Source organism: Pimephales promelas, chromosome 4, assembly GCF_988280905.1.
Source record: "Pimephales promelas chromosome 4, fPimPro1.hap1.1, whole genome shotgun sequence".
Lineage (NCBI taxonomy): Eukaryota > Metazoa > Chordata > Actinopteri > Cypriniformes > Leuciscidae > Pimephales > Pimephales promelas.
In genome coordinates, this window is record NC_142772.1 from 18877706 (window position 1) to 18904337 (window position 26632).

Here is a 26632-nt window from a genome sequence, read left to right on the forward strand (position 1 = left end):
ATTTCACTACAGTTTATCATTATTTCAGCATATTTGAAAACTTGTAATTTATTACAATAAAAATAGCAGAGCTCTCTCCATTATTCAAACGCTCTGCCGATGTTGATCCGTGTTTTTCTCAGATCCGATTCAAGTTTGGCCTGACGATCTTCAGCAGAAACATTTTTGTTTTGTTTTTCATATTTATGTGGAGTTTGTGCTGGAGGCAGGAGTTTTTTGGTGTTATCAGACTCCATGTCTTCAGCTGCAGTGCCGTCACATAGACTGGATGTAAAAAGGAGAGAGATTAATCACATTCGATTAATTTTGCAGAAAATCCGACCTGGAGACTTCACATAGAAATAGGAATACTGGCCTTCAGAGGTAATAGCAAAACCCAAGTGGATCATTGTAATGTGTGATTACAACCCCTTCACACACGTGCAATAAAAAAAGATTCATTTTAGAAGAAAAGTTACATGTAGCACCTTTAAATCACTGAACATTTATTTAAGCAAAGCAAAAGTAAAGTAAATTTTTTGCTGTGTATGTGTGTTTATTTAAAATGAGACAAATATGATATTATTTTAATCTTATATCTGTTATTTAACAGTTGAGGTAGTTCTTTAATACTGATCTAACCAGCAGAAGACACTAGCCGGGTTACACAGTGGGGCATGTTGTAACACTATGACATATTCATATAATAACACTATTACTATGAGCCCCTATTAGAACTGTGCTATTCTATTCTATACTTTTATGAATTATATTGAGAAACCATGAGATAAAAGTGAATAAAAACTAAAAGTCAATGTTCAAAAATGATTAAATATTATTAAGTTTTGAACTATGCTGTGTAGCTCTGTTTTTTTTTTCCATTATTTAAAAATCCCATGAAAAATTTAATAATTGTATTTATTGACGAAATATTTTGGTTTGTCTTGTATATTTTTTTGTTAGATCAGATAACATTTTTATCTGTATCTATATGTGACAACACCCCATAGGTGTGGCATGTTGTATGTGATGGGCACATTGTAACATAACCATATGGGTTATGTTACAATGTGCCCACCACGTAATGTACAACATGCCACACCTATGGGGTGTTGTCACATTTCACTTCCATTCTTTCAGGGTAAATTAAGAAAAAACATACACTATTAATAAAACAAAAGCACATTATTGTACTAGACATGTGGAAAATTAATTTGGGAGAAATAGCCTACTCTGAACCCTAAGTGAATTTACAAAAACAGAGAAAGTTAAAAAGTGTTAGGTTGTGCCCCGCTCTCCTCTACTATTTACAGGCATTCATGGTAAAATAAAATATACTTTAATGACATTCTATTTAAACACTGTGTATATCATGTATTAAATTATATTTTTAATTACACATTTGTCATGATGAAGTTACATTTAAAATATATTAACTAAATATAACATCAAATAACATATTACTGGTGAGAACTTTAGATATGCTAGTTTGTTAACACATTAAAATAAGTGTAGCTAAGTCCTTTAAGTCCTTGGGAAAAAAAATTAATTTACTTTTAAGTAAAACGTAATGTTTATTACTGCAAAGTGCAATTTTTAAAAGTTTACTTAAGAAACATGAAGATGTACTCTCTTTATAAAGTATATATACTGTAGGCCTATAGTCTTTAGTTTGATTAATGTCATATATATATTGATAAGATTTGAAGTACTCTGCAAGTGCACAGTACAATTAAGCACATGTCTTTGAGTTGGTATTAAAGGTTAATGTAGGGTGACCATATTTTGATTACCAAAAACCAGGACACTCGGCCCAGCAAACACATGGGCCAACTCAAATGATACTCGAAGTTTACTCAAAGATACCTTATTAATTTCAATACATTTAAAGGTTATGCCTCCTCTGTATGGATAGAAAATTGTTATATTGTTATATGAAAACAGGACATGTCCTGGGAAAACAGGACAGTTGGTCAACCTAGTTAATGTAGACTTGTTTTAACTAGTTCACTTATTTGCAGCCAAACTCGTGTTTACTGAGGAGCTAAATGCTAAATGCTACGGCTATATGCATATGGAATCTGTTTCTCTGTCAAATATGTAGGGCATATATCAATAAAGAAACTTGTTTAGACTAACTGCATCCCTATATGTGCTTCACAGTTCATTTGTCACAACACTTGTGTTTCTTGGAAATACTGAACAACCCTTTGGCTCTGCAATACCTGAGGAACAGGAAGAGGCAGAGGCTGAATCAAGGAACAGAAACATTCAGGAGAGTCATGCGCAAGTTACACCAGTTATTTTCTTAAAACCACAAAATTTTATATCTAAAATGCCTTTGTACATAAAGTACAAAATACAGCAAGTAATATATTTGAAATATGACCACTTACATCGTTCAAAACATAAACAAACACAGCTAAACATATATAAAAACACAACAAAATAACAATTCACAAAAGACAAATCATTATGAGAGAAAACATCTCTTTGATGAAAATATCTCAAAAGTTGGTCCAAAATATCACAGTCATTTGACTTTTATCTCAATCAAAGAAGTTACTTTTACTATTATGCCATAAATGTTATGGCATTATCAAGTAAAGACTTGTGCATTGTGCAACTTCTTGTTACACTGGTTTTACCATAGCATCCCCCTAAAAAGAGGAGGATGGGACTTCGGATATAAGAAGTGCTCCAAGATTTTTTCTTCTGAACACTTTACTTATATGTTCTTCCATTATGTCAAAAGTTGTCATAGTCTAGAATATGTTTGACATTGCTTATGGAGGGACATTTAAGCAGAGTGTGTTACATAATTATACATATAAAGTAATTCAATTCATTTGGCATATAAATGCCTTTGATAAGACTGAGTGAAAACCACCCTGGAGCTTCCATACAATAAGAATTGTTTTTCCATGTAGAAAAATAGAATCTTTCAAAGTTGGCTTGACACCAACAACTCATAAAACAGCCATCAGTGCAATATTTAAAACATTCTCAAGTATAAGCGATGCATATTTTTATACTATACTGGCATTGAAGCGTTCCAGAAGTCACAACACATTTAAACCTTATCACATCTTGCCTGAGTTGGCAAGGGGTATAAGAAGATAAGTCCAATGTGCTTGAGGACAGCACATTGAAGATGAAGATGAGAACAGTGCAGTCTATACACTGATCTATGGATTTGCTCAATCTCTGAATTACAAAACAGTTAAGTCATGTTTACTGGCTTGAAATGTGTGGATCAAAAAACAGGCTTGAAATGTGTGGATCAGCACCAAAAAAAAGTCTCAGAAACTCAGTTCCCATGGGAACTCCATAACAATTACGACACAACAGTGCCAAAATTCAATCATATTTGGTAGTGTCCGGGCTAAGTGTTAGCATTAATATATCAGTTCAAGAGGTAAGTGATCCTGAATGGTGAATAGATAGGCTACTAGTATGATGACTAAACTTGATGACCAACATTGCAATGTCACCATTTCAATGCATTACAGTTGAGGTAACAGGCATCAGTCCCTGTTTTAGACAATATGAAGAGAATGTGTACATAATGTAATTTTACACAGGAATATTTATGTCGGTCTAGTCAGTGTGCGAATTTTTCATTGACTCGGGGGTCGACTTTCTGAAGGAATGCCTGTCAATCATTTTCTGTTGGTCTTGCATGTATTTATGCATAGTGGGTGTTTAAAACAAAACAAACATTTTGTGAAATATCAGAAGTGAACATCTATAATAAAGAGATAAATAATGACAGTAGTTGTGTTTTGTAAAGTCATTGTTCGATAATGAGCAGATAGGCTACTGCTATTGTTTGAAATATATGTAAAAAGACCAATATTTCTTAAAAAAAAACAACCTGGGGGGAGAGGGGGGAGTCAGGACCCCCAGAACCCTCCGTAATTCGCACCCTGAGTCTAGTCATTTTGTAGGACCACCAACCAAGTATCAGCTTTCTTACTTTGATCTGACTGTTCAATTAGTTATCTTCCAAAAAAATCTATAAATAACACAGTGATCATTCATTTTCATCATGCATCAAAAGTTGGCAAACCACATCCATGACATTGTACCAACCCAACATTATCAAAAAAAAATAAAAAAAATAGCCTTTTGGATTTGAATCATGTGCCTATCGATATTAAATCAATTTCCTAAACACATTACATCACAAACAAGCTGTCTTTTACTTTGGCACAAAGGGGTCAAATATATGTAGGCTTAAAGGTACAGCGTCAGATTTTCTTTGATTGCCTCAGAGCGCGCTTGATGAGTACTTTGCCCGTGTAATGAGGTAAAGAACGATGTCTTGATGTCCACCAAATGCTGCTATGTGAAGAGCACTCCATCCATCTCTGTTGGCCAGACGGATGTCTGCACCAAACTTCACCAGTAGCTTTACTAACTCCAAGTTGCCATCGATCACGGACTGATGCAGCGCCGTCTGTCCCTCGGGTCCGAAAGAGTTCACGTTAAATTCACAGTTAGTCATGTTTTGCAAGAGAGAGTGAAGTTCCTTAGTATTGCCCTTCCTGAGCGCTTCCTGAAAAACTCTTTGACGCGCAGAGCAAGTCATGTCCGCCTGACTCATGGTTTCAACAGACGCCTTCGTTTCTGTTTCTGAGAGAAGATAATGAGCCAGGTCTTCCTCCAAACTCCGAAATAACTCAGCGAACGGTAATGGAACTTAATAATTCATAGACCAAGCTCCAAGGTATTCGCAAAATCCCCCAGTTTAGCTTTTCCGCCGATATTATTATGAAAAAAATGTCATACATTAAAGCAGGAGCTGGGGATTTCAATAGTCCGGAATGTGGTGCTCCAATACTCTGTTCCAAATAGAAAATGTGTTTACAGTTATTTAGTGTTTGCAGATGCAAAATATTGGCGGAAAACATTATGGCAATCAATATATGAAGTGCTTTACCTTGGTGGGTCCCACGAGCGGGTGTTGAATTGCCTCCAGCTCCGCGCGCTGTGTTCTGACTGTATTTTCCTCCGTTAAAGCTGACAGACTAGATTCCTCCTGTTGCGGCTCATTTGAATAACAATAGCCCGTCATGAAATTCGTCTTTTAGGGGTGGAGACTGTGTTCGTTTCATAGGCTGCTTTTTAGCAGACTGCATTGTTAATGTTCCTTACCAACCAAAGGGGAAATACAGAGGAAAAACGCTTCAAATAAATAAACAATAAAAATAAATACCAAAAGACTTGAAACTGACTGTCTGCCAAGTTCACATCTATCTATCTATCTATCTATCTATCTATCTATCTATCTATCTATCTATCTATCTATCTATCTATCTATCTATCTATCTATCTATCTGTCTGTCTGTCTGTCTGACTTACTATCTGTCTGTCTGTCTGTCTGTCTGTCTGTCTGTCTGTCTGTCTGTCTGTCTGTCTGTCTATCTATCTATCTATCTATCTATCTATCTATCTATCTATCTATCTATCTATCTATCTATCTATCTATCTATCTATCTATCTATCTATCTATCCCTATCTAACCCTGCCCAGCACTTCTATGCATCAGTGAGGCTCTCGTTCTCAGTGGTGAAAGTGTCCTTAGGCACCATGGGAACTAGGCTGCATGCTGTTTTTGTATCGCCCAGTAGCCTCAATTTGGCAGAGAAATTTAAGCCCAAACTAGGCCATTTTCTAACTTCTAGATGCATGACAAGCAGTTGCTTCATTAGTGATATAGACAAAGTTGAAAATAACAAGCATGTACATTTTTAATTGATAATTAGGTAATAGGTGTTTTTATTTTCTCATTTATGAAGAGCAATTCATTTTAAGTTAACTATCTTGTGAGTGCACAAAAGATTGGTTGTTTACAATTGGTCAAGCACCACCTGAAAACATTTTGCATGCTCTACAATGAGAAACAAGGCTGGAACTTGTCTTTATATTCAACATGTGAAAACACAATTTCAAGCATCTCTCAACTCTCAAACCTGACTTAACTTGCCTATGTACTGTTATTGTGGTTTTGTTGAATAATGCCTTGTACTGTTCTTTGCCAGTTCAATAGACTATCATTCAAATGTCTTAAAATCTTTGGCAGTGTAACAGGATCTCAATGGCTGAACTGCAGTGACGCTTCAATAGGGAGGGTGGGTCATTCAGGATCCAATTTTAAACCACGTGCTCTAGGACCGTGGGAAAGAGTTGAGCCTTTCTTCCCAGCATAGGAGTATACATAGATAGAAAGTCAGAGAGAGAGAGAGAGAGAGAGAGAGAGAGAGAGAGAGAGAGAGAGAGAGAGAGAGAGAGAGAGAGAGAGAGAGAGAGAGAGAGAGAGAGAGAGAGAGAGAGAGAGAGAGAGAGAGAGAGAGAGAGAGAGAGAGAGAGAGAGAGAGAGAGAGAGAGAGAGAGAGAAGGTAGATATTTCAAAACAGTTTCCTGTGGAAAGTTGGCATGGCAAATACAGTCTAAAAACTGAACTGTGAGATTATTCACTCGGTTATATAGAGTAACAAAACTGCACATATTTTGAAAAGGTTACAGAGAAACATTTAAGGTTGAAAAAAATTAACTTTTTTTGTCACAGTGTCCACAGTGTTGCATTGTAATAATAAAAAAAATGTAATTACATGCAACTAATCCTGAATCAAGCCCTATTCAGCATAAACCTATAGACCATTTCACAAGATGTAAACAACACTGGTCCAGAAGCACTTCCTGTTTCAGTTTGTAACTGTTTTCTTTATTTCACATGTAAAGAAAACATCTTAAAGATGTTTGTTTAACTTTTTGATTCAGTTTTAAATGTTCTGTTGGTTGTATTTTATCCCAACTTTTTTGTAGTGTTAAAAAACTGAAACAGGAAGTGCTTCTGGACCAGTGTTGTTTACATCTTGTGAAATGGTCTATAGTATTTAATATTACTCAGTATATTTAATTACATTGTAACAAGGACCCTTTAAAATAAAGTGTGACCCTATCTTACATGTACATACCATAGTAATAACATTAAGTGCATAATTAAATGCAACTAACTAACCCTCAACCAAATCATTATACTAATTAATTAATTAATATGACTCAGTAATGAATGTAAAATTACACTGTAACAATGACACCTTAAAATAAAGTGTAACCCCCATAGTAGGAAAAAAATACTATGGAAGTCAATGGGGTCCATCAACTGTTTGCACTGTAAAAAATATTGTTGGTTTAACTTAAAAAATAATAAGTAACCTGGTTGCCTTAAAATTTTAAGTTCATTGAAATGGAAAAAAATGAGTTACAGTAATACAATGAAGGAGATTCATTTAATCACCAGAAACTCAAAATATGTTATCTGAACTACATAAATGATCTAAGTTGATTTGACAAAAGAAAAAAATGGTGTGATTACAAATCATGAAAATATTTTTTTACAGTGTGGTTACCGACATTATTCAAATTATCTTCCTTTGTGTTCAGCAGAAAAAAGAAATTCATACAAGTTTGAAACAACTTGAGGGCGAGTAAATGATGACAGAATTTACATTTTGAAGTGAACTAATCCTTTAGGGTATTACAATGGACTTTTAAGGGTAAATAAGGTTTAACAAAGTTCCCCTTCTAGTGAAACAAGATGTTGTAACCCTGAAGATACATTTTTTACAACAAAAAAAAAAATCGGAGAGTTATATTTTTGTGAAAACCCTGATGCACTTTTTAATTGTTTCTTTAACGATTCTTGGAAAAATAGAAAGTTAAAATTTACTGCAGAAATAGATTTTTTGTAATAATGTAAAATTCTTTACCATCACTTTTGATGAATTTCATTCAAATTTAATTGATTTTTTATAAAGCTTCCTGACCTTGCTGACTTTGAGAACAAAAAGTCCACAAAGTGATACGAGCGATATACACAGTAGCACTATTGCCATATAGACACCAGTCAAATATACAGTTTAGCGGTTGTTGTACTAAAACATTTGAAGAGTTCAGATGCAAAAGCCTCTAAATGCCATTTGAAATTTTCTTCTTTAATGATGATTTTTATCAAACTTGTATATTTTATTTCATTAATTTCACTTAAATAACAATTAATAGGTAATTATCATTGCCATTTAAGTGAAATTACTGAACTTAAATATACAAGTTTGATAAAAATCATCATTAAAGAAGAAAATTTCAAATGGCATTTAGAGGCTTTTGCATCTGAACTCTTCATTTGACTGCTCAATTTCAGGGAGCAGACATGTAATAAACAGACGTAATGAGACAAATGTGTGGACACTCTGTGATCCATAAGGGGAGACATTTGCAAGCTAAAGCATTGGAAACAGCAGAGCCTGTAAATCTGTTGGTTTGTCACGTCAGACATTAGGAATGTCCTGTTTGTCTTGGTGTGTATTTGTTCACTGTACTTTGTGTAATGCTTGCAAGCCTGGCATTTGAACGGTTGTCTGTGTGTGTGTGTGTGTGTAAGTGTGTGTGTACTGGTCTGTGTGTTTGATGTGTACCTTTGTGTGGGAACCAAGCTGCTTCCTGCCCTTGAACCACAACAGCTGTAGGGCAGGATCTCGACTTGCTCAACCTCATAAGTTCAGACATGAGAGAGAGAGAGAGAGAGAGAGAGAGAGAGAGAGAGAGAGAGAGAGAGAGAGAGAGAGAGAGAGAGAGAGAGAGAGAGAGAGAGAGAGAGAGAGAGAGAGAGAGAGAGAGAGAGAGAGAGAGAGATGATGATGATGATTATGATGATGCCAATTAGAGACCTTGATAAAAGGTTAAGAGAAAGATCAGCTGTTTTGCTATATGGATTTTAATAAACTAACCAAGGCTTATTGATGTAGTAAATTTAGATTTAGTAAAAAAAAAATAAACAGCATATTTAATTTTTGTGTATCATCCTTTAGAAAACCACAATTAAAACAGGAAAGTGGAGTCAAGTCAAACATATTACAGTATACCAGCAGTCTTTGCAAATTGTGTCTGAAGGAATACTTGTCCTTGCTGAAATCGGCACAGCCCACCCTCCTCCAAGTGAACGCTTTCCTGTCCCTGTCCCATTCTCAGCCTCACTGTTTGTGACGGATATCCCCAGGAAAAGGCAACACTGATCATGATGTCAGACGTTGTACTGCAGTAACCCTCTGACTGGAATATATACCTAGCCATGCGTATGAGCTGTATAAAAGATGGAGAAATAATCTCTTAATCTAATGAGCTTGAAAAGTATGAAATATGTTTACTCCTCTGTATTGTATTAAATACATGCAAAGTGAGGTATTTTAACAAGTCAATATCTCTATCCGACTTGTGGAGATAACTCTGTGTTAGAGAGGAAACTGGCTCCCTCTAGTGACAAAACACTCAAAGAAACAGTCTTGCTTTATCTTGTTATTTTATTAGGCTGTGTGAAAATTCAGTCTGCAAATATTGTTAATAGCCTGGGCCTACATTAGCTGAAACCTTTGTCTACAAATATATGAAATTTATAATAATGTATTATTAAATAATACAAAATAACTACTAAAACATGTCAAAAGATCAGTGATATATATCATCAATGTGGACACAATTTGTAACAATGGCCAGACCGCAGATTGCAACACATAAGTCTGCAAGATCATCATCTAGAAAGCGTCTGCGGTTTACTAACATCTGATAGACACCTTTAAGATGTCAGTTTAATATACACTGTAAAAAATAAACCGTAAATTTTACGGTAAAAAAACGGCAGCTGTGGTTGCCAGAACTTTACTGTTAAAAATACGGTAGGAACGTTAATGGTTTTACAGACTTAACTTTAAATTTACATTAAAAAAACGTAATTTATTTTCTGAAAAAATGTGGATTTACCAATTTATTGATATCTGCTTTAGACCATTATAATACATTTACAACCAACAATCATCACAGCAGTGATGAGTTACATGAGCAATCACAGCTCATCACAAGTGAATACTTGTATAAAGCAATACTTAATTAAAGAAGCTGCATAATGTCATTCACACAAACATTAAGCACCATCATGGTAACACACATGAAATTAAAAAATGCAACAAACATTAATTTAACAACATTAAATGTAACATATAACCCTAATGTACATAACTGATTAGAAAAAAAACAATAAAACTATGAGGAACCATAGTTATTTCAACAAAAATACACAAAATGTGAGGTGTCACACAGGGAATTGTGGGAGTGTCAATTTACGTTTTTTCACTGTAAATTATACAATGATTTGTTCTTTTTCACTTTCAAAAACTGTAAATTTAACGGTATTTTACTGTAAAATTATATCACAGTTATTTACCGTGTATAGTACGGAAACTTTCTGTTTACCAATTAACAGTTTTGCACTGTAGCATTTTTACAGTATTTTACCGTTAAAATCACGGTTATTTTTTACAGTGTACATTCTAAATAATTACTTCTTAACCCTAAAACCTAAAACCGTGTGACATGATCAATAGATTTGGTACGGGTAATGATGCGTGCAGCCGAGTTTGGAGACGGTGTAGAGGCTTTTGCATCTGAACTCTTCAGTTCAGATGCAAAAGCCTCTAAATGCCATTTGAAATTTTCTTCTAAAATGACCATTTTTATCAAGCTTGTATATTTAAGTTCAGTAATTTCACTTAAATGACAATTAATAGGTAATCTTCATTGCCATTTAAGTGAAATTACTGAACTTAAATATACAAGCTTGATAAAAATGATCATTCTAGAAGAAAATTTCAAATGGCATTTAGAGGCTTTTGCATCTGAACTCTTCATATATAGTCTATGTGTGTGTGTGTGTGTGTGTGTGTGTGTGTGTGTGTGTGTGTGTGTGTGTGTGTGTGTGTGTGTGTGTGTTGGTTTTTGTGAATTACGAGGACATTTCACATGAATACACACAACACTATGGGGACATTTTGAATTATGGGGACATGACCGGTGTCCTCATAATTCTAACAGTGTAGAAGTGCTTCTATACCTAGAGGGAGCTCAAATCCAAAATTTCTCCACAAGTCCCCATAGTTCACATTTACATGATTTTGTGTAAAACGTGTGTATCGAGACAGTGCCCCTGTAGGTGGGTCTGGGGTACTGCACCTCCTCATGAATATTCACACTTGTGTATGAAATCGCAGTTTGTGATTGGCTGTGACCGCCGGAAGTCCTCATAATTTCGGGTTTTGTCAGACCACTGTGTTAATGTGTTTACCTCACACGAGTTAATGCAGTTTACTAACTATTTAAACATTATTGTTTTATAATTTATCAATTGTCAATGAAATATATAAATGCAGAGTGACCCTGCAATGATAAATAATCCGTAAATATCATATTATGAAAAATGAAAATAGCTTGAAAGCTGTTCGCAATCAGTTTAATGGAGAAACGCGACCCTAACCACACTATTAACTGCTATATCATAGACTATATCATAGATGGCTATTTACATACATTATGGTATTATTATTCTACAATATCGTTTATTATAATCCATATGGTCTAATAATCATAGTTTAGCGTCGCGTTTATTTCCTGTTTGGACCGGGTGGAAACTGCAGCTGAGAAGACACCTGTGATTTGGACCTGTTTAAAGCAACTATTACTGGAAAGGTAAGCTTTACTGCTGTTTAATAGCTTGTAGGTCAGTTTGTCTTGTTTGTGCATGTCTTGTAAGCTCTTTGCTGCTCGGTTTACTGTAATGAAGCCGCTAGCGCCAGATGCTAACGATGCTAACGACCTTTACAGTGATCGCCATTCTGTTTACAGACTGTCAGGAGAGAATATGAGATGTTTGACAGTTTAACTAGTTTTAGTTTGCAATATAATTGTAATTGTAACATAAAATAGGCTAGCCATGATCAAAATAAGGAGATGTCATGACTCTGTGAAGGGGCGAGGTTTCCCCAGTACAGTATCCCCTGACATGCTACTGTAAATATTACTGCAGTTCTGCTGGCTTTAGAGATTGGTCATGTGCTCTTATTCCTCCTGCATGTAATACCATATAATCTGTACTAATAGAACTGTCAGTCTTAATGTTTATACTGAAAACAAACCTGCTGAATATGTCAAATGAAATGCAATATTGAGTATTAATGAGGGTCTTTTGACTAGTATTAATGAGGGTCTTTTCTATGACAGCAGACACTCTGAGAGCCCAAGCCACTGGATGAGGCGTAGTTTTCACTTCAGAACAAAGACAGATTCATCAATGATTTTAAAGGTGAGTTAAATGGTTTGATAGAGTTAAGTTTAAGTGAAGTGAAGTGAAGTTTAAGTGAAATTAATGTGTTTAATAAAGCTGTGTCATGTACATGATATGTTATTTACAGTGATGGTGTTTCTTCTTCTCTGTTGTTGTGTAGGGAGAGGAGTGTTCAGTTGCTCTGAGTTTCATAAGGGAGATTTCCTGCTTGAATATGGAGGAGACTAAGAAAAGAAGAAGAACGAGAGCGAAGGCAAAGAGTATCTCATCATGACGAGTTTCATTACGATGGAAAACTCCTCTGGTATGTACAAGTGTTTGATGCGTATGTAACCTTTGTACTTATAGCCCAGATTCGATCACGAGTGGACGAGGGACACACATTCCTGTTTACACCTGGTGTTTTAATCCGTCTTTTGCCACTTTAACCACAGATTTCTTCGTGGTGAGGGTAGATCTTTTTCGATCTAATTGATGAAATAAGCTTACGCAATTTACATATGAGCGCGACCAGCATACACATGTGTTTTATTTTCAACTGTTTATGTTCACTTAAAGGGAAACTTCACCTCTGGGAAGATAAATGTGTATTTAAAATTGGTCATTTATATAGTAGAAATATTAAATTATTTTTGAAATTGAAGCATTCTAGACTGAGAAAATGTATTTTTTACTCATGTGGCTGAAAGATGACAACTCCCAGAATGCACTTGCTTTGCTGCCCTTACGAGGCCACTCCCAAACCACGCCTACCAGTTACAGGCGGCAGAATCCAAAAAATTAATACAACTACGCTTGCTTTGATACATCGTGAGTTATTTGATAAATTTACATCGAAATGGTGCTAAATTGCATTGTACCGGGATGTACTAGCCTAATGTATATAACACAACTTAGACTTTCACAGTAAAAATATGATGTCAGGCAGGACCATGTCAACACAGTAGCTTAGTAGCTCTGCTTATGAACTGTTTTCCTCCAATTGAAATCACTATTTCTCTAAGTTAATACATTGTCTAGGCTAATCCATACTAACACTAAAGATTTATTAAAAGAACCACAACCAATGTGAGTTATAACTTTTAATTAAAAAAATAATTATTAACACTTTTACTCTCAAAGCTCTGCGGATTCAGTGATCTCACCAGACGTAATGGCATCGCTGAGATTCGCGACAGCAATAGGACTCTATATCTGTTTCCATAGGTGCAGAGCGAAAGCACTCACGTGGCCCAGCTCGAGTCTGGCTGGGCTCAGGTCTCGCTCCGGCCGCCTCTTGTTCCTCCATCTCCCGCAACTGTTTATCGCTGTATTGCGGCTCGTACAGATAGCCGCGAGCATCAGATTCTCGGTCGCCCCAGCTGGAGTCTGTCTTGCTCCGGCCGACTCTTGTTCCTCCATCTCCCGCAACAGGCTCCCGCGAGCATCAGATTCTCTCAACAGATCTTTGAAATCCCCTTCTGCCATTTCAACTTCAAAACTACCTTACACCATCGTGATTAGCCTACTATACAAACTTTCTATACAGACCAAGAGGCAAGAGCCGTTAGCTTAGCTTCTACAGAAAGACGGCTGACACGATCTTTACATTCGGTCAGTGAGATCCCGCCCCATATGGGCGTGGTGAAAACATGCTGAACACTGACTGTAGTCTTTAGCCTCTGGCCCAAAAATCCTCCGATGATGCAAAATGACGATTTTTGCGTTATCGGAGGATTTTTTCCAGACTAAAAATGAATTTTTCTCTCATATCAGGGTAGGGTTGGGAATCGTGGCAAATTTTCCGGTTCTGATTCCGGTTCCGCCAAACGGTTCCGGTTCCCATTAATTAAAAAATATTAGTAAGAGATAAATCCACAATCCTTTTTCTGTTTATTTCTTATAGTACTTGACAAATGAGTTTAACAGACTGGTAATGTAAATAAATTGAACATATTATCAAGCAATTTTTGCACAAAAAAATAAAATTCTGAAGAAAAAAAAATTCTGCATTCTAGAATAATAGGCTATAGGACCTCTCCTTGCTTATTGTATCTCCAACAGTGAAGAATACCCTCCCAGAAGGGGTAGAATATGCTTGAACACACATGCAAGATGTGTAAAGAACAGATTATTTTTTTAAACGGTTTGAATGATTGATTCATAAAGACTTTACTTCTTTCATTACTGGATAAATCGGCGCTCTAACAGAACTGCATGCGTCTTGCGGAAGAACATTGTTGCCGGAGCTACTTTTCTCTGTTTATGTCCATGACGAGTCACCATGCGAGTCGCGCAGGCATTGGGCTACCCCGCAGCAGCTGCGATCCGCCGGCCAGTCTAAACAAGAAGTCAGAGTATTAACGCTTATTACAGGCTTAACGTAGTGATTCAAGATAAGACAAAAACACGATTTTAATAAAAGGCATTCATGATGCACTCGCTCTTTGTATACATATTGTAAATTCTGAACACACAAAAAGTTACGGACTGAACCGAAACTTAGGAATTTTACACGGTTCCGGTATTTTTTCAAAAACACAACCGGTTCTGGATAAGAACCGGTTCTCGGTTCCCAACCCTATATGAGGGGGATATAAGGGGGGAGAAGCACGGTAATTCGAAAATACTACTGGCTTTCTACTGATACAAAGCTTAATGCTAAATCCTGAAGTATCCCTTTAAGACCAACTGTGTTTCATTTTGACATAATTTTGTGTGAATTTGTCTGTTCAAGCTTGAACTGTCATTTGTTTAGTGTTGATCAGCCCGAGATGACGGTTCCCTTGGTTGACCATATGAACCCGACCTGCAGGATGAAGACTATCGCTGTGGATGGAAAACCTCAGCTATGCTTGTTTGCTCCAAACAATGAAGAGATCACATATAATCATGGTGATCCTGAGTGGCCAAGTGATGCACGGTATGGAAACTTCACATTAACTATTTTTAATTTGTTGGATTATTTTAAAGGTTAATGTTACCCAAGGTAATGTTCATGTGTGTCAGTGTTAGTGTGTGACTTACACCTTATTTATGAGGATATCTGTTTTATGAGGACATCATCATCATAAGGTGTTCTTGATGTTTGACTTGTCTGAAGAATCGGTGTGTGTGTGTGTTTGACAAAAGCCTGCTTTATGAGGACACAGGGGTGCACTGATATGGAATATTAAAATTGATCCTGATAACCCATAACTTGTAGCTCATTGTGGCCAATACTGATATAGAGAACTCATATTTGTGTAAATATTTTTGGTTTATTATGAATCTGGCAGGGCAGATTAGACTGTGCTGGGCCGCCAGACTACAGGTTTTTTTTTTACTTTTTACTTCTGTTAGGGTTATCTTCTTACTAGGTATTAATTATCTATTGTATAGTTGTATTGTTTTTCTATTTACTGTGACTTTATGTATTGTAGAGCACTTTGGCTCAACCATGAGTTGTGTTAAAATGTATTATTCCATATCAGTGAACCCCTGTGTCCCCATAATAACTAGTGTCCTCATAAAGCAGGCTTTTGTCAAACACACACACACACACCGATTCTTCAGACAAGTCAAACATCAAGAACATCATCTCATGATGATGATGTCCTCATAAAACAGATGTCCTCATAAATCGGGTGTAAGTCACACACAAACTGGCCAATACTAATATAGAAAACTCATATTTGTGCTTGTAAAATATAATCTTTCTTTATTTTATTTATTTATAAAGCACCTTTTACACAACTCATGGTTGATTTTACAATACACATTAAGTCAAACTGATGTTAGCTAACCCTAACCATAATCCTAACCCTAACTGAAGTAAAGTTATGGTAAAACCTGAAGTCTGGCGGCCCAGCACAGTCTAATCTGCCCTGCCAGATTCATAATGAACCAAAAATATTTTTAACTAATTTCTCAAAGGAAAGTCGTACTAATAGTAGTAAGTTTAGTAACTATCTCTGGCCAAACTATTTAAAAATGGCAGGGTTATTCTGGATACTCCATTTGGCGTGTGCATTGATGACGCAGTGAATAACCCTAACCCAAACCCTAACCCAATTAGCAGTCGTTATTGTTTTTATGTCATATTTTAGTATTGCCTCGGCTCGCCTTAGCTCGCTCAGAACCTTGCTGGAGGTGATACAAAAAAAAGTACCTAAAAGCAGGAACGGGTTCAACCTTTACACAGTGGAAAACCAAACAAAGGCGAGCTGAGCCGAACTGCTACTGTGTAGTGGAAAAGCACCATTAGACTGTGCTGGGCCGTCAGACTACAGGTTTTACCATAACTCTACTTACTTCAGTTAGGGTTAGGGTTATGGTTAGGGTTAGGATTATGGTTAGGGTTAGCTAACATCAGTTTGACTTAATGTGTATTGTAAAATCAACCATGAGTTGTGTAAAAGGTGCTTTATAAATAAATAAAATAAAGAAAGATTATATTTTACAAGCACAAATATGAGTTTTCTATATTAGTATTGGCCAGTTTGTGTGTGACTTACACCCGATTTATGAGGACATCTGTTTTATGAGGACATAATCATCATGAGATGATGTTCTTGATGTTTGACTTGTCTGAAGAATCGGTGTGTGTGTGTGTTTGACAAAAGCCTGCTTTATGAGGACACTAGTTATTATGGGGACACAGGGGTTCACTGATATGGAATAACACATTTTAACACAACTCATGGTTGAGCCAAAGTGCTCTACAATACATAAAGTCACACTAAATAGAAAAACAATACAACTATACAATAGATAATTAATACCTAGTAAGAAGATAACCCTAACAGAAGTAAAAAGTAAAAAAAAAAACCTGTAGTCTGGCGGCCCAGCACAGTCTAATCTGCCCTGCCAGATTCATAATAAACCAAAAATATTTACACAAATATGAGTTCTCTATATCAGTATTGGCCACAATGAGCTACAAGTTATGGGTTATTAGGATCAATTTTAATATTCCATATCAGTGCACCCCTGTGTCCCTATAATAACTAGTGTCCTCATAAAGCAGGCTTTTGTCAAACACACACACACACACACACCGATTCTTCAGACAAGTCAAACATCTTATAATGTTGATGTCCTCGTAAAACAGATGTCCTCATAAATCGGGTGTAAGTCACACACAAACTGGCCAATACTAATATAGAAAACTCATATTTGTGCTTGTAAAATATAATCTTTCTTTATTTTATTTATTTATAAAGCACATTTTACACAACTCATGGTTGATTTTACAATACACATTAGGTCAAACTGATGTTAGCTAACCCTAACCATAACCCTAACCCTAACTGAAGTAAGTAGAGTTATGGTAAAACCTGTAGTCTGACGGCCCAGCACAGTCTAATGGTGCTTTTCCACTACACAGTAGCAGTTCGGCTCAGCTCGCCTTTGTTTGGTTTTCCACTGTGTAAAGGTTGAACCCGTTCCTGCTTTTAGGTACTTTTTTTGTATCACCTCCAGCAAGGTTCTGAGTGAGCTAAGGCGAGCCGAGGCAATACTAAAATATGACATAAAAACAATAACGACTGCTAATTGGGTTAGGGTTTGGGTTAGGGTTATTCACTGCGTCATCAATGCACACGCCAAATGGAGTATCCAGAATAACCCTGCCATTTTTAAATAGTTTGGCCAGAGATAGTTACTAAACTTACTACTATTAGTACGACTTTCCTTTGAGAAATTAGTTAAAAATATTTTTGGTTCATTATGAATCTGGCAGGGCAGATTAGACTGTGCTGGGCCGCCAGACTTCAGGTTTTACCATAACTTTACTTCAGTTAGGGTTAGGATTATGGTTAGGGTTAGCTAACATCAGTTTGACTTAATGTGTATTGTAAAATCAACCATGAGTTGTGTAAAAGGTGCTTTATAAATAAATAAAATAAAGAAAGATTATATTTTACAAGCACAAATATGAGTTTTCTATATTAGTATTGGCCAGTTTGTGTGTGACTTACACCCGATTTATGAGGACATCTGTTTTATGAGGACATCATCATCATGAGATGATGTTCTTGATGTTTGACTTGTCTGAAGAATCGGTGTGTGTGTGTGTTTGACAAAAGCCTGCTTTATGAGGACACTAGTTATTATGGGGACACAGGGGTTCACTGATATGGAATAACACATTTTAACACAACTCATGGTTGAGCCAAAGTGCTCTACAATACATAAAGTCACACTAAATAGAAAAACAATACAAACTATACAATAGATAATTAATACCTAGTAAGAAGATAACCCTAACAGAAGTAAAAAGTAAAAAAAAAAACCTGTAGTCTGGCGGCCCAGCACAGTCTAATCTGCCCTGCCAGATTCATAATAAACCAAAAATATTTACACAAATATGAGTTCTCTATATCAGTATTGGCCACAATGAGCTACAAGTTATGGGTTATTAGGATCAATTTTAATATTCCATATCAGTGCACCCCTGTGTCCCTATAATAACTAGTGTCCTCATAAAGCAGGCTTTTGTCAAACACACACACACACACACACCGATTCTTCAGACAAGTCAAACATCTTATAATGTTGATGTCCTCGTAAAACAGATGTCCTCATAAATCGGGTGTAAGTCACACACAAACTGGCCAATACTAATATAGAAAACTCATATTTGTGCTTGTAAAATATAATCTTTCTTTATTTTATTTATTTATAAAGCACATTTTACACAACTCATGGTTGATTTTACAATACACATTAGGTCAAACTGATGTTAGCTAACCCTAACCATAACCCTAACCCTAACTGAAGTAAGTAGAGTTATGGTAAAACCTGTAGTCTGACGGCCCAGCACAGTCTAATGGTGCTTTTCCACTACACAGTAGCAGTTCGGCTCAGCTCGCCTTTGTTTGGTTTTCCACTGTGTAAAGGTTGAACCCGTTCCTGCTTTTAGGTACTTTTTTTTGTATCACCTCCAGCAAGGTTCTGAGCGAGCTAAGGCGAGCCGAGGCAATACTAAAATATGACATAAAAACAATAACGACTGCTAATTGGGTTAGGGTTTGGGTTAGGGTTATTCACTGCGTCATCAATGCACACGCCAAATGGAGTATCCAGAATAACCCTGCCATTTTTAAATAGTTTGGCCAGAGATAGTTACTAAACTTACTACTATTAGTACGACTTTCCTTTGAGAAATTAGTTAAAAATATTTTTGGTTCATTATGAATCTGGCAGGGCAGATTAGACTGTGCTGGGCCGCCAGACTTCAGGTTTTACCATAACTTTACTTCAGTTAGGGTTAGGATTATGGTTAGGGTTAGCTAACATCAGTTTGACTTAATGTGTATTGTAAAATCAACCATGAGTTGTGTAAAAGGTGCTTTATAAATAAATAAAATAAAGAAAGATTATATTTTACAAGCACAAATATGAGTTTTCTATATTAGTATTGGCCAGTTTGTGTGTGACTTACACCCGATTTATGAGGACATCTGTTTTATGAGGACATCAACATCATGAGATGATGTTCTTGATGTTTGACTTGTCTGAAGAATCGGTGTGTGTGTGTGTGTTTGACAAAAGCCTGCTTTATGAGGACACTAGTTATTATGGGGACACAGGGGTTCACTGATATGGAATAACACATTTTAACACAACTCATGGTTGAGCCAAAGTGCTCTACCATACATAAAGTCACACTAAATAGAAAAAAAATACAACTATACAATAGAGGGTATGCGCGTGACGTCACCGTCAGCCGGAGTGTCTGCAGTTCCTCACAGTGAGTGGCAAAAAGACTTGAGCGGCTGTATATGTGTTCAGCGTGAATGACACGAAAAACAAAAACAACACACACAAATAAAGTGGGAAAGAGATTTGCGATTGACTGTACAACTAGATTTGACAAAAAATCGCAGGTATATTTTTACAGACTGCTATAGAAAGAGGAGCAAATGGATCGCTGCAATTCACAGAAACAACTGGACTCCAGTCAGCCAAAGGTGGATTTGCAGTTATCATTTTGTGTCAATATGCTGAATTTAGGTGTAAAACCATACCCATATAATTTGTATTGTTATATATATATTAACAACTCATCAATTAAATATTTATCATTGCATTTTCTGCATTATTGGATGTTTTTTAGTAAACACTGACCAAAAAAACCTATAAAGTTTTAGGGCTGGACGATATGATGATATATATAGGCTATATATAACACTCATATAAGTGATTAACTGGATTTAGACCTACCAATATTGTATTTATATAAAGCGTTCACAGGCAAATTTGCTTTATGTTTAGGTCTATATTGCTTTTATTTCCCCGGTGTCGAAATCAGGCAAACATAAATGTCAGGCAACACGATTCCTGTCTGCATGTCAATATCCATGGATCACTGGATCTTTCGTAAGTTGTAAGGAACACTATATTGAGTCCAACATTTAGTTGAAATTGCTAAAATTGTTCGTTTTAGTCCCATTTTCGCAGTTCCCCCTATTAAATCCAGTCACGTAGCAGGTCTTTTGCCACTCAGTCGGGCTGAGGGGGTTTGTTCCGGCGGGAAAGTCACGTCAATGCATTCCCTCTATAGATAATTAATACCTAGTAAGAAGCTAACCCTAACAGAAGTAAAAAGTAAAAAAAAAATCTGTAGTCTGGGGCCTTAAATATTGATTTCTGATAAATTGTTATTGAATGAAATTATTTGGTATTCTTGCATATTTTTTAATGATATATACATGATTACAAAATAAACTCAAATCAATATTTCACGTTCACATATTTAGTGGTCAGTAGCTGTGGGACCCTGATCAACCTGTCCATGATTATTTTGCATTATTTACTAGGGGTGTAACGGTTCACAAAATGCACGGTTCGATATGATACAGTGGTGACACGGTTCGGTATGTTTTCGATACAGCAAAAAGAATGAAATCCCAGAGAAATTTCCTTGATTTTCAAATTTGTATTCATTTATTAAAACTAACATCATAAAGTATCTTTTTTTTAATTTGAACAATGATGGAGCTATACTTGACTCTTCTTAGCAGCATATAAAGCAAAAACTTGTAAAAAAAAGTTTTTCAGTAGCATATAAAGCTCATTGTAAAGAAAATTAAATGTAATATTGTAGTAGTTACGAATAGGGATAACAAAGGTTATTTTATTTGGTCCAAACCCGTAACGGTTCGTTAAGCACAAATTAGTTGCGCAGTTTCGTTCCGCTTTCATCACGTTTGCATCAGTTGGGCAGTGTTGTGGTGGTCGCGCCAGTGCAAATACTAGCATAATTTTGGTTGGCAGGAAAAATGGTCCATCAAATCATTTGGTTTGAAATACATACCAAACTGAAAGCCTCGTACCAAACGGTTCAATACGAATACGTGTACCGTTAAACCCCTATTATTTACTGGCTATATATTATGCCTTAGACACATTTGAGATTTTTGGGGGTTTAACAATGTTTTATAACTCTTAGAGGAAGTGTTTATGTAAAGTTTCTTCTTATTTTCAGATGAGCCATTTGAAAACTCACATGGCTGAAGTTGGGGTGATCTCGGGAGGCGATACCTTCAGACTGACGGCAGGAGGTCTGTACTCTATCACAGCTTCAATTGGTCATGGACCGCCCAAGTTGACGTTTGACTGACTGACATGCAAGGTAACCAATGACCGTTTTGTTCCATGTCATGTTTAGGGGTGTGCAAATGTAACATCGATGTGCCTACAATAACAGACGGCGTGAATCTAAATTCTTCAAGAACGTGCAGGTTTACTGCAACAGTAGAGCTGCGAACCTCACATAGTTTTGAAAATCCAGCAATTAGTTAATCTTGGTAAGCACTCATTGTCACAGTTGTAAACACGATGGCATTCTTCTTCCATGATGGGGTTCCATCACAGGGCTCCAGACTGCAAACAAATGGTCGCATTTTGCGACCAAAATTTGAGAGTGTGCGACTGAATTTTACATCCAGTCGCACATGTGCGACCAGTAAATTTGCCGCACGTTAAACGCATGGTAAAGCGGCGCGTCAATGAATCCGTGACAAGAATAGCGCGCGTAAACGTCTGTGGGAAGGAGACGGAGACAAATATCACAACCTGATGTGCGTCTGAGCAATCAGCGATCTATCGACTCGTTAGTCGTTACCTAGCAGCGAATGTAAACAAAATGAAAGTGGAACGAAAATACGCCACTCATAGCTATGATTAGGACTGTGGAGCTGCAGCAGCGATCCGAACCATTGACAAAATAAAGCCCCGAACTTGCCAGTCGCGGGCCGATCTCGCTCACGCAACACTGTTACTAGATCCAGTAAAGAAATCCATTGAATTCGCCTCAGAATTAATAACATCAACACCACGAGATCCAGTGAGAAACACTCCGATTCGGCGCAGAGTTCTGTTATAAACCATATCAGATCAAACAGCGCTGACGTGGAAACCAGGAGAAACACTTGACGTTAGGCTTTCAGTCCACAAATCAGAACCATGCATTTAGGCTAATGTAGTAAGTTAATTCTAACCATAAATATGATAATGTGTAAGAAATAATCAAATGCTTACAAGTAGCCTACTACACATCTTTTCCCAGCACTTCAATAATATCATATTTGTATTTTTTATGTGATTACCAACACATTTTTTGTTCATCCTTTAAAGATTGTCCTAAAACGAAAAATTAAGATGTTGGAAAACTCTTATTTAAACACAAAAAATAATAATAGGCTACCATTGTAAACAGGATGTTTATTGGCTATTTTCACTCCATAATCCATATACATATTTCACTACTTTTATTAATTAATATTAAGACATTATAAATGATAGTAACTAAAGTTAATTTCATCTACTTTCATCTACACCCTAAATTAAGCTTAGTGATTTATTGTCAGCCTCCGTGCTACCACATTTTTATTTTATTTTATTTTTTTGTAGAACTCGCTGTGAGTTCTCATTTGAGGTGATGCTGCCCTCAACTTTGAGTCTGGAGCCCTGTGAACTTAAAATAAAACAGCATATCATAATGTCAAGTCTATTTATTATTAAAGAATTTGTCAGTATTACAGTTATTTTGGGGGAAATTTGAATAATTGCATTGCAAGCTGATTTAAGGTGTGCCCCTAAATTTTCTGCTTGCGCTCCTAAAATTTTCAGTCAGGGGCAACAGCGCTCCTAGTAAAAAAAGTTAGTCTGGAGCCCTGCATCAAGGTCGGTCCGAAATCTTGGAGTAATCTTTGATGACCAGCTGACCTTCTCAGACCATATTACAAAGATAGCTCAATCATGCAGGTTTGCACTGCATAACATCAGGAAGATCAGACCTTTCCTAACTGAGCAAGCAACATGGCATCTTGTCCAGGCCCTGGTCATCTCTAGGCTTGACTACTGCAATGTTCTTCTGGCTGGACTTCCATCATGTGCAACTAAACCTCTACAAATGATCATCTCTCTGCACTGGCTGTCACTCGCTACTCGCATCAAGTTCAAGGCGTTGACTCTTGCGTGCGTATCGACCACAGGATCAGCTCCCTTCACTCGCTCACGAGTCTACATCCCTCCCTACCAGAAGCCTACGATCGATCAATGAGCGACGGCTCGTGGTACCATCACAAAGAGCCACAAAATCACTCTCCAGAACATTCTCATTCATGGTTCCAAGCCGGTGGAATGATCTGCACATATTCTTTAAATCCTTACTTGCCTGGTTTATGCTACTCTGAGCAATGTTTGAACTTTGTATTTTGAACACTTCTTGTGTTGTTATTGCCTCTTCACAATGAGTTGTTTGATTTAGTCCTCAGTTGTAAGTCGCTTTGGATAAAGGCGTCTGCTAAATGACTAAATGTAAATGTAAAATGCTCATACGGCATTTCAAAAATTAAAAGAGATGGCATCTCAAAGATATGCAGAAATGGCCAAAGCAACACTTGCCAGAATGATTGTTTCTTGATTGATCGTAGATGTGCTGGAGAGGTCTTTAAATTGCTACTCAAAGGCTTTAAAGAAAGGCACAGCACTTGCCACGGGCCAGGCTTGAACAGAAACTCTGCAGCCAAAGGGGGAAGAAAGGTTGCTGTTCTTCTCTCGCCTGATATGGTTGATGCCCTGACACTGCTGGTCAGCAAGAGAAGTGAATGTGGAGTGCTGGACACTAATGAATTCTGGTTTGCCAGAGTCACTACTGAGGCCCTGACTCTCTTAGGGCCTATGCAGGTCAATGTGCAGCTCATAATCCAGAGTTTCTTGGATCAACTCTTCTGTGCAAACACATAGCTACTCTCTCCCAGATCCTAAACCTGAAAAACGATGTAGTGGATCAGGTCACCAACTTGTTGGGACATGATATCCACATCTATCATGACGATTACAGCCCAGAAGCCACTTCTGGGCTGGCTAAAATATCAAAGTTTCTGCTAGCCATGGAAAAGGGCCGCTTTCCTAATATTCAATGTCACATGATGACATTGAGACTGAAGGTCTATCCTAGTGTAGGAGGTTAAGTGGATCTTTTACACTCATAGGGAGGTTTAAGGAAACTGGTGTGTGATTGTGTGTGCATGACTTAAGGTAACTTTACAGTTAAATACCTTTTAAACAGATATCAATGTTTCTCATATTCTTATTTCTCTTTTACTTCAAGATGAGATCAGAATGACTGGATGCCAGTAATTCTGATGAAAGCCATCCTGAGGATGATCATTTCTCCAATGCTTTTGGTATGTCAGCAGTTTGTTTTATTACAGAAATTAGTGACCAATATTGTTATTGTGGTGTCTACCAATAAGCTGATAATTATTTTCATGTTATGGCCAAAAACTGATCAAATTACAGTTGACCATAAGTTTAAAAAGGAGATCTTAACGGACTGATAACTTTAAGTCCTTTTAAATATACTTAACAATAAGGTTCATTAGTAAACTACATTAGTTAACATCAACTAATAATAAACTGCACTTCTACAGCATTTACTAATCTTTGTTAATGTTAATTTTTTAAATTTACTAATGCTTTATTAAAATCTTGTTAACATTAGTTAATGCACTGTGAACTTACATGAACAAACAATGAACAGCTGTTCAGCGGTTCTTTAATATTAATGTTACACTGTGTCCTAACTACATGCGACGCCGCGACATGCGATAAAAGGTATCTTTTCCATGTTAATCAGAGTTTTTGCCCTAACCAGACGTGACGGCGACACGCGAAGTTTCTAATTTAGAAACGGTTCCTATTTCTGTGACGTCGCGGCTGACAGATTACACAGATTACAAGAAATTACACTGGTTATGAGTACACACTATTTATTTTTAGTTACAAATAGGTCACTATGCCACAAGCGATAATGGATAATTTACCTCAGATTTTGAAAGCATAATAATATAGCATTCAAAATGAATTCTATGCAAACATACAACTGTACTTCATAACAAAATTAGTCAATGAGTATATTTTGTTAATGTTTTGATTTTTAATAATGTTATTTCTTGATTTGATTGTCCTTACCCATTTCCAATGCGATTACGGGCCAGCAGTGCGCTTTGACAGAGAGACTCCGCCCACACGCTGTTCTGAATGGCTGTGATTTTTGATTGACGTGTGGCGTCTCACAGTCGCGTCACGTCTAGTGTGGACAGACACACTTGCTGTCGCTGGAATTTTATCACGTCGCATGTAGTTAGGACATGGTGTTAAATAATATTATTGATCTCCTGCTTTGACATCATTATATGAGAACTGAACTGAGCTGGACTATGACATCACGGTTTACTCCAGAGCCGCTAAATATTTGAATTTATATGAACTAAATGAATAACTTTTGTTACAACAGAAATAATCCATCACAGAAATTACTAAAGCTGAACTATGACTCTGTTTTCTTCTAGATCTGCTGTACAGCACTCGATGAAAATCACTGTATTTCTGGAAAGCGGCTTTAATAAAATCTGTATATTAAAAAGCGCTATTTAAATAAAGGTGACTTGACAGCAATCTCTTTAATTTGTTTCCAACTATTTTTATTACTATTTATGTTTATGAAATAGTAATAAAAATATCTGAAAACAAATTAAAGACATCTATCTAAATGAATTCCATCTCTTTGCATTTTACAGTTGTTGTTGTTGTTGTTGTTTTTCTTTTTACACAAGACAGATTGTAGTGTACCTTGAGATTTATGTAAAATTGTCAGGCCAACAACTAATGTTGACAACAAGCACTAATAAACTCTGCTCCTTGCACAATGTTGTATGTCCTGGTGTGTGTTTAAAGGTCATATGGTCATGTGAATATATCCCACAAATAGCAGGTCCTTGAATGCACTGTTTAAAATTTATAGGTGCATATTTACATCACCATACAAATATTATACTTTTAAGTGTTCTGGTCTGTTGTCAGTATGAGCCACAGGTATGGGGTGTGTTTGCAGTGCACAGACGTGTGCCGAGTCTAATCATGTTCTTATAAATCAGGGACGTCCTGTTAATACACAATGCCTTCACTTTTGTGTATGTGTATAGCCATGTCCCTCTAATACAC

The 26632-nt window shown here is 36.6% G+C and overlaps 1 protein-coding gene and 1 long non-coding RNA gene across 6 annotated transcripts; one reads left to right on the forward strand and one right to left on the reverse strand.

Annotated features, from left to right (window-relative positions):
* Positions 1–2911: 2911 nt before the first annotated feature.
* nrarpb (NOTCH regulated ankyrin repeat protein b) lies at positions 2912–8564 on the reverse strand. Of its 3 annotated transcripts, none has more exons than XM_089130077.1 (3): positions 8463–8564; positions 4925–6177; positions 2912–4826 (listed from the first exon to the last, which is right to left on the reverse strand). In XM_089130077.1, exon 3 carries the CDS (start codon positions 4586–4588, stop codon positions 4253–4255), a length of 336 nt encoding a protein of 111 aa, XP_088986203.1. In that variant the 5' UTR covers positions 4589–4826; positions 4925–6177; positions 8463–8564; the 3' UTR covers positions 2912–4252. The 3 variants fall into 3 exon arrangements, with proteins under 3 accessions (XP_088986203.1, XP_088986205.1, XP_088986204.1); XM_089130079.1 differs by having other exon boundaries at positions 4925–5134; positions 8463–8528; XM_089130078.1 differs by having other exon boundaries at positions 4925–6181; positions 8463–8527.
* Positions 8565–10731: 2167 nt separating this feature from the next.
* Positions 10732–26337, forward strand: LOC120491616 (uncharacterized). Of its 3 annotated transcripts, none has more exons than XR_016168271.1 (7): positions 10732–11559; positions 12091–12172; positions 12315–12458; positions 14892–15056; positions 21606–21752; positions 24738–24813; positions 25981–26337. It is a non-coding gene; the product is annotated as an uncharacterized LOC120491616 (long non-coding RNA). The 3 variants fall into 3 exon arrangements; XR_016168272.1 differs by having other exon boundaries at positions 21606–21681; positions 21789–24813; XR_016168270.1 differs by having other exon boundaries at positions 21606–24813.
* The last annotated feature ends 295 nt before the right edge of the window (positions 26338–26632 follow it).

Bases quoted from the DNA above. Each gene is read 5' to 3' on its own strand.
- nrarpb (XM_089130077.1), bottom strand. From the start codon at position 4,588: ATGAGTCAGGCGGACATGACTTGCTCTGCGCGTCAAAGAGTTTTTCAG.